This window comes from Littorina saxatilis, linkage group LG16 (genome assembly GCF_037325665.1).
Source record: "Littorina saxatilis isolate snail1 linkage group LG16, US_GU_Lsax_2.0, whole genome shotgun sequence".
NCBI lineage: Eukaryota > Metazoa > Mollusca > Gastropoda > Littorinimorpha > Littorinidae > Littorina > Littorina saxatilis.
In genome coordinates this window covers 46,657,746-46,666,985 of record NC_090260.1, presented here as the reverse complement: position 1 = coordinate 46,666,985, position 9,240 = coordinate 46,657,746, and the positions used below count along the sequence as shown (strand labels likewise).

General features: G+C 40.6%; 1 protein-coding gene across 1 annotated transcript; it reads right to left on the bottom strand.

Moving 5' to 3' along the window:
* Window positions 1–6,279: 6,279 nt before the first annotated feature.
* On the bottom strand, window positions 6,280–8,342 carry LOC138949705 (zinc finger protein 689-like). Its single transcript, XM_070321500.1, has one exon. The coding sequence runs from the start codon at window positions 8,303–8,305 to the stop codon at window positions 6,431–6,433; it is 1,875 nt and encodes a 624-aa protein (XP_070177601.1). The 5' UTR covers window positions 8,306–8,342; the 3' UTR covers window positions 6,280–6,430.
* Between the last annotated feature and the right edge of the window lie 898 nt (window positions 8,343–9,240).

Below are 9,240 nucleotides of genomic sequence, written 5' to 3'. Positions count from 1 at the left end.
TGTAAAAAAAATATTTATTGCCTCCCTTGAATAAAACTTATAAAAAAAATATTCTGAGAAAAAAAGTTATACTTAAAAGCAATGCTATCAAGAAATAGGTAGACAACCCGTGTAGATACCTTTATTCTTGAGATATTTTATTTTTGGAGGATGTCACTATGCAATTTTACAGATTTAAAAAAAATAAAATAAAAAGAAGCTTCGAATGATCTCCCTTGAACAAACACTTCTTGTTACAATTTGTTTTTACTATGTGTTAGTTTTAAGGATATATAGAAGAACAATAAGGAAAACAAATGTTGCAAACTGACTTAGACGTATTTACAATTTAACCTTTGCCGTGCTTCCTGGGTTCACCTGTACCCAGAGACACACTAAAATCATTGTAACTCTGGAACCATTAAAGGTATGGTTTTGAAATTTTAAGTATCTCTCACACACCTAATTTGCTCTCTGTCTGCAAATTTTTAGTGTGGACATGACAAAACATTAAAATTAATTGATTATGATAATTTACATAAACACTACCGATGGCGCGGGTTCACACAAACCCATACTTTTAAAGAGTAGTAGTGATTGTAACTATCCCTCTGCCGACGGCGCGGGTTCTGCTACACCCATAATTACCAAAGCGGCGGAACAGTGTCTGTCTGCCTGTTTGTCTCCAAGAGACTGTCTGTCTCTCTGTCTGTCTGTCCGTATCTCTCTGTCTGTATGTCTGTTGTCAGTTGCTCTGTCTGTCTGTCTGTCTATCCGTCTATCTGACTGTCTGTCTCTCTCTCTGTCTCTCTCTGTGTGTCTCTCTCTCTGTCTGTCTCTCTTTCTTAGTCTCTGTCTCTCTCTCTCTTAGTCTCTCTCTCTCTCTATTTCTTAGTCTCTCTCTCTCTTTCTTAGTCTCTCTCTCTCTCTCTTTCTTAGTCTCTCTCTCTCTCTTTCTTAGTCTCTCTCTCTCTTTCTTAGTCTCTCTCTCTTTCTTAGTCTCTCTCTCTCTCTTTCTTAGTCTCTCTCTCTCTCTCTTTCTTAGTCTCTCTCTTTCTTAGTCTCTCTCTCTCTCTCTTGGTCTCTCTCTCTCGCTCTTTCTTAGTCTCTCTCTCTCTCTCTTTCTTAGTCTCTCTCTCTCTTTCTTAGTCTCTCTCTCTCTCTCTCTTTCTTAGTTTCTCTCTCTCTCTCTCTTTCTTAGTCTCCCTCTCTCTCTTTCTTAGTCTCTCTCTCTCTTTCTTAGTCTCTCTCTCTCTTTCTTAGTCTCTCTCTCTCTCTCTTTCTTAGTCTCTGTCTCTCTCTTTCTTAGTCTCTCTCTCTCTTTCTTAGTCTCTCTCTCTCTCTCTTTCTTAGTCTCTCTCTCTCTCTCTTTCTTAGTCTCTCTCTCTCTCTTTCTTTGTCTCTCTCTTTCTCTTTCTTAGTCTCTCTCTTTCTTAGTCTCTCTCTCTCTTTCTTAGTCTCTCTCTCTCTTTCTTAGTCTCTCTCTCTTTGTCTCTCTCTCTCTTTCTTAGTCTCTCTTTCTCTTTCTTAGTCTCTCTCTCTCTCTCTCTTTCTTAGTCTCTCTCTCTCTTTCTTAGTCTCTCTCTCTCTCTCTTTCTTAGTCTCTCTCTCTCTCTTTCTTAGTCTCTCTTTCTTAGTCTCTCTCTCTCTTTCTTAGTCTCTCTCTCTCTCTTTCTTAATCTCTCTCTCTTTCTTTGTCTCTCTCTCTCTCTCTTTCTTAGTCTCTCTCTCTCTCTCTCTCTCTTTCTTAGTCTCTCTCTCTTTCTTAGTCTCCCTCTCTCTCTTTCTTAGTCTCTCTCTCTCTTTCTTAGTCTCTCTCTCTCTTTCTTAGTCTCTCTCTCTCTTTCTTAGTCTCTCTCTCTTTCTTAGTCTCTCTCTCTCTCTCTCTCTTTCTTAGTCTCTCTCTCTCTCAGTCTACAGTTCGCTGCCACTCACTCCTCCATACGAATGCCGGAGTAGGGGTGCTGATCGTCCGTGCGGACAACCAGTCGCTGCTCTGTGTCAACTATCAGTTCTTTCTTCTGCGATTGTCTTCTCTTCTTTGTTTTCTCAGTGAGAAAGTCAGTGATGTGAGCAGTTTTCTTCTTATGCGCTTTGATTGTGAGTGTCAGACGGGGGTCGAAACAGGCAAAACGATCGGCGTGCGGGGTGGACACTGTTTGTGGTTGATTTTGCTGTGGGTCGCGTAAAACAAGTTCGTCAAAACGCTTACCGGCGTCCGTCAGTGCCGTTCCGTTTCTGATGTCTGCCATCGTAATCTGGGGGATGGAACTGGATGCACCCCCCTCGCCGGCTGTAAGAACTTGCTGAAGGTCATCGATGCCGGCTTGACGCGTGTCTTTTTGAAAAGTTCCAATCGCCGTGCGGAGAGCCTTGCGTTGACCAAGCGTGACACCCAGCGTGGCCATGTCTTCTTCTGTCAGCGTGGAGAGGAGATGTTCAGACACAATGTCTTCCTTTTGCAACGCCTGCAAAGTCTTTTTTGTTAGACTGTTCGAATTACACCACTCTTCAAAGTTGAATTCCTCTCCCATCTTGGCAAATCAGCTTGTTTCTTGACAGCAGCGAAAATTTTTTGTGTGCGCACTCGCGTGAGTTTGGCAGCGAACTGACGCAGTGGACACAGGCCTGTGTTCACAGCGACACGCGCACGTGAACTTGCTGATTCACTCAGCGTAGCGACAGCCGTGGGAGCTAAAGGCCTAAATACAGGCGACGTTAAACCCTAGTACATAGTTTAAAATACATTTCTGCGAAATTCCTAATAATTTTTATATATTTAATTTTCAAAGCTTGTTTTTAATCCAAATATAACATATTTATATGTTTTTGGAATCAGCAAATGATGGAGAATAAGATGAACGTAAATTTGGATAGTTTTATAAAAAAATTTTTTTTTTTACAATTTTCAGATTTTTAATGACCAAAGTCATTAATTATATTTTAAGCCACCAAGCTGAAATGCAATACCGAAGTCCGAGCTTCGTCGAACATTACTTGACCAAAATTTCAACCAATTTGGTTAAAAAATGAGGGCGTGACAGTGCCGCCTCAACTTTCACGAAAAGCCGAATATGACGTCATCAAAGACATTTATAAAAAAAAAATGAAAAAACTGTATGGGGATATCATACCCAGGAACTCTCATGTCAAATTTCATAAAGATCGGTCCAGTAGTTTGGTCTGAATCGCTCTACACGCAAGCACGCACGCACACACACACACACACACACACACACACACACACACACACATACACACACACACACACACATACACCAAGACCCTCGTCTCGATTCCCCCCTCTATGTTAAAACATTTAGTCATAACTTGACTAAATGTAAAAAACACCCACACCAAACATTTAGTATGCAAGTATTTTCAGGGTTTTAATGTGAAGTATGTTCCTCTGGGGTCATGGAGAAAAACATTACAAATTAAAACATACACAACAAATTCCGATCAAATTAGGTCACACCATAACATAACTCACAAACAAACAACAGCAATACGATAATTAGTCTGCAAATGCCTAAACGACAAACGTCGTTCACACTAGGTATACAGAAATAAAGAAGGACATTCAGACATGTTTGACAAGTAGATCATTACAGCTGCTGATCCAGATCAAATGACATGGTTTCCCCTTACTCTGTGATTGTAATCATAATTATTGTTTATGAATGACTTCAGTTTTTCTAAGTAAATCTCTCGTTGTAATTACTGGTAAATGCATTATCCCAATTAAGACATGCTCCTAATCTAACCTGGGTAAACTTCATTTCAAGGTGTTTTTTGTTTGTTTTTTTAACTGGCCAAGAAATACATGTCTAAGTATTCCTCAATTATGTTTCTGTCAGACTCAATGAGCTAATCTTGTAAGATGAAAAAAAAAGGAAACAAGTCGCGTAAGGCGAAAATACAACATTTAGTCAAGTAGCTGTCGAACTCACAGAATGAAACTGAACGCAATGCAACGCAGCAAGACCGTATACTCGTAGCATCGTCAGTCCACCGCTCACGGCAAAGGCAGTGACATTGACAAGAAGAGCGGGGTAGTAGTTGCGCTGAGAACGATAGCACGCTTTTCTGTACCTCTCTTCGTTTTAACTTTCTGAGCGTGTTTTTAATCCAAACATATCATATCTATATGTTTTTGGAATCAGGAACCAACAAGGAATAAGATGAAAGTGTTTTTAAATACCCAATTACACCAGAAGACAAAAAGACTTCAAAACAACTCTAACAATATAAAGCTGAAATAACTTTTTTAAATTTCTCATTATCATATTTTACAGTAAACATTCTGTGCTCATTTTAACAAGAAGGGCAAAGCCCATACGACTCACATGCTTGACCTTGACCTTTACATGACCTTGACCTTCAGGTCAAATAACTAAACCTAGCAATGACATCATACACTAAGAACTGCTTCACGCATTTTTCCTACCAAAATACATGTGACCTTGACCCAAGGTCATCCAAGGTCATGCAACACAAAGCTGTTAATTCAAGACATAGGAAGTACAATGGTGCTTATTGGCTCTTTCTACCATGAGATATGGTCACTTTTAGTGGTTCACTACCTTATTTTGGTCACATTTCATAAGGGTCAAAGTGACCTTGACCATATGTGACCAAATGTGTCTCATGATGAAAGCATAACATGTGCCCCACATAATTTTTAAGTTTGAAACAGTTATCTTTAATAGTTCAGGGTCAAGGTCACTTCAAAATATATATACAATCCAACTTTGAAGAGCTCCTGTGACCTTGACCTTGAAGCAAGGTAAACCAAACTGGTATCAAAAGATGGGGCTTACTTTGCCCTATATATCATATATAGGTGAGGTATTCAATCTCAAAAACTTCAGAGAAAATGGGAAAAATAGCTGTTTTTTAGACAACATTTATGGCCCCTGCGACCTTGACCTTGAAGCAAGGTCAAGATGCTATGTATGTTTTTTGGGGCCTTGTCATCATACACCATCTTGCCAAATTTGGTACTGATAGACTTAATAGTGTCCAAGAAATATCCAACCTTAAAGTTTTCCGGACGGACGGACGGACGACTCGGGTGAGTACATAGACTCACTTTTGCTTCGCATGTGAGTCAAAAAAAGGATTGAAGCTGGCTGCATGCAACTGAGATCAACAAAAATAGAAAAAAAGTTCAATATAATCATTTATTCTTCTCCGAACATTCAGGCCAACAAAGTTATTTGTCATAGGCATCATTTGTCATAGGCAGTCATTCGATTCCAAGACAATCATCACAAGTTTGAACCTTTCGTTTAACCATTCAAAAACAACAGCAATAACGCTGTTAGTACTACAGTGCGCTCAACGTTCGCCTTTTTGAACTCTCGATGAGATTTGTTTCTCTGGTGGCAAGCTTACCGTACACGACCTTGAAGTCACCACTCCGGCGTTCATGCATAGTGAACAGTTGGAAAGTTAAACTTCGGGATTTCCCACTTCCAAAAGAGGCCTCTACTTCCAGTGTTGCTGACTTCCTCCTCATGCATACGGACCCAGATCAATTTCTATTACCACAGAAAATACCACGCATCTAACTTAGTTTCTGAAGTAATGTAAATTACGACATTAATATCATTAATGTCAATTATTTGACTCTCTCGCGTCATGTATAAGTACACACACACACACACACACACACACACACACACACACACACACACACACACACCATTGCATCAGAAATAATCTTGTTTGTAATCAGCGCAACTGTTGGAAGCAATTTGTTTGTTTGTTTGTTTGCTTAACGCCCAGCCGGTTGGAAGCAATGCATGATTTCTTTGCAAAACATTCTTTTCAATAAAATGACAGGAAAAAACAACCTCAAACTGCCTTTCTTTTTTCCGAATACATGTGTAAGCTTTGTAAACATTCGCAGCTCCACAATTTTACATACGGGCATTTTCCCCACCTTACATGTGAAAACTCAGCATGGTAATCGAGGCTAACCACCCCGTTCAGATCAATGTCTGTCATTTAATTCCAACGTTCTACATTCACTTGGATCACTTTTCGGATAACTAATTTCCTTTACACAGATCGCCGCTCAGATTAACATGTACAATGAGGGCAGGCATGTGGGTTTTCTCCTTTATGGCTTAACACATGGATGATGGGTTTTTAAATGCCCTTTCTGAGTAAATTTCTTTGTACAATGAGGACAGGCATGTGGCTTTTCACCTGTATGTGTTAATATATGGATTGTCAAACTATTTTGGTGCACAAACTTTACTGTGCACTGAGGACAGACATGTGGCTTTTCTCCTGTATGTGTCAAAACGTGGGTATGTAAATTCCTTTTCCGAGCAAATTTCATTTTGCAATAAGGACAGACGTGTGGCTTTTCTCATGTATGTGTCAACATGTGGGTCTTGAAATCACTTTCTACAGCAAATTTCTTAAAACAATGAGGTTAGGCATGTGGCTTTTCTCCTGTATGTGTTAACATGTGGGTCTTCACATTTTGTTTCAGAGCAAATTTCTTTAAACAATGAGGACAGGCATGTGGCTTTTCTCCTGTATGTGTCAACATGTGGGTCTTCAAATCTCGTTTCTGAGCAAATTTCTTTGAACAATGAGGACAGGCATGTGGCTTTTCTCCTGTATGTGTGAACATGTGGGTCTTCAAAGACCCGTTCTGAGCAAATTTCTTTGAACAATGAGGACAGGCATGTGGCTTTTCTCCTGTATGTGTCAACATGTGGGTCTTTAAAGTCCTTTTGTGAGCAAATTGCTTTGAACAATGAGGACAGGCATGTGGCTTTTCTCCTGTATGTGTCAACATGTGGGCCTTTAAATATTTTTTCTGAGCAAATGTCTTTGAACAATGAGGACAGGCATGTGGCTTTTCTCCTGTATGTGTCAACATGTGGGTCTTCAAATCACTTTTTAAAGCAAATTTCTTAAAACAATGAGGACAGGCATGTGGCTTTTCTCCTGTATGTGTCAACATGTGGGTCTTCAAATGCTCTTTCCGAGTACATTTCTTTGAACAATGAGGACAGGCATGTGGCTTTTCTCCTGTATGTGTCAACATGTGGGTCTTCAAAGTCCCTTTGTGAGCAAATTTCACATTGCAAGAAGGACAGGCGTGTGGCTTTTCTCCTGTATGTGTCGACATGTGGAACTTCAAATCTCGTTTCTGAGCAATTTTCTTTGAACAATGAGGACAGGCATGTGGCTTTTGTCCTGTATGTGTTAACATGTGTTCGTTTACACCCCCTTTTTGACCAAATATTGTTGTACATTTAAGGCAGGCATGTGGTCTTTCTCTTGTCAACATGTGATTGTTTACTTGACTCTTTGAATCATGTGTAACTGCACTCGTGGAACAGACATATTGTCGTTTCTTACTGTATGGGAGTGCACATCGTGTCAAATTGTTCTTCAAACCAGGAAATTCATCTTTACCACTGTGTTCCACACTCTCAACGTGTTGTGTGGGTTCTACTGGCTCTTGTTTCACTTCCACTTGACAGTAACAGCCTGCAGACAGAGGACAAAATGCTGCTTGCGTTACACAGTTACGTGCAATGTCTGGTTTCCTGTCCTCTTCAACTTCCACACCATCACAAACAAAACTCTCACCATGCGCATACACACTTGTTGCAGGGATGACTTCAGCCGCTGAACTGCTGGTCTCTGTCACAGCTGGGAATGCCTCAGTCTTGAAGTCCTGCCCCGCATTGCATGTACACTCCTCTTTGCACTTGTCGGAGACCTCCATCACTGGCCTTGCTCCACCCTCCCCCACACCGTCTTTTTCACGCTTGATATCATTTGAACATGTACCCCAATCTTGTTCTGAAAATGAAGCTGTGTCTGCAATGGTTCCAAAATCAATTGGGATTTCTGCTGCCCCTTGTTTCTGCCTAATAACTTCACTGTAAGCACTGAACAATGTTGGTACTTCAGGTGCCTCTTGTTTCAGTCTAACAACGTCCCTGTAAGCACTGGATGATGTTAGTATTTCAGGTGCCTCTTGTTTCAGCCAAACAACGTTGCTGTCAGCACTGGATGATGTTGGTACTTCAGGTGCCTCTTGTTTCAGCCAAACAACGTTGCTGTCAGCACTGGACGATGTTGGTATTTCAGCTGCCTCTTCTTTAAGTCTAACAACGTTGCTGTCAACACTGGATGATGTTGGTATTTTAGGTGCCTCTTGTTTCAGTCTAACATTGTTGCTGTGAGCACTGGACGATGTTGGTATTTCAGGTGCCTCTTGTTTCAGCCAAACAATGTTGCTGTCAGCACTGGACGATGTTGGTATTTCTGATGTATGCTCCATCTGCACGTTGACTGTTTTGTCTGTCTTGAAATCTTCACCTGCTGGTGCTGTAACAGAAAATTCAAAAATCTTTTGTAAGTCTCTTGATGAAAATGTTTCTAAAGGTATATAAGGCAATAGTGGGGTTTCCTCAAACCCCCCCCCCCCCCCCCCGATCCGCCCCTGCCTTAGTACAATAAACCATTCGATGTTCTCATATCTCTCTCTCTCCCCCCCCCTCTCTCTCTCTCTCTCTCTCTCTCTCTCTCTCTCTCTCTCTCTCTCTCTCTCTCTCTCTCTCTAAGACAGCATTCCTGAAAGATAGAAATTCACAACTCCCAAAGACAGAACGCTTTCCTTCTTTAAAGAAAAGAGATGTTTTTGTTGTTAATTGGTGTTTAACGTCGTTTTTAACTGCGAAGGTCATATCGCGACGGAGGGAAGGGGGGAGATGGGATAAAGCCACTTTTATTTATTTATCTATTTATTTGGTGTTTAACGTCGTTTTCAACCACGAAGGTTATATCGCGACAGGGGAAGGGGGGAGATGGTATAGAGCTACTTGTCAATTGTTTCTTGTTCACAAAAGCACAAACAAAAACTTGCAACGTAGAACACTATTACCTTACTGGGAGAATGCAAGTTTCCAGTACAAAGGACTTAAATTTCTTACATACTGCTTGACTAAAATCTTTACAAACATTGACTATATTCTATACAAGAAACACTTAAGGAGTTATTAGTGTGTTTAAAGGCCCGGCAGGAGTATATAAGGAGCCTGACCTTCTGCGTTGGCAAATCATTTCAAACCTCTTGCAGGCAACGGACAAATACTGTTCCTACATTTTCTTTAATATCTCGGTTTTAAAAGCATGAGTTACGGTGTCAGATTGTTTGTTCACACAACTGGTTTTCACACATTTACCGCCCTATGCGCTTAGATAAGGCTAATTCTC

What these genes read in the sequence shown, in the direction of transcription:
- LOC138949705 (XM_070321500.1), bottom strand. Translation starts at nt 8,305, where the DNA reads ATGGAGCATACATCAGAAATACCAACATCGTCCAGTGCTGACAGCAAC.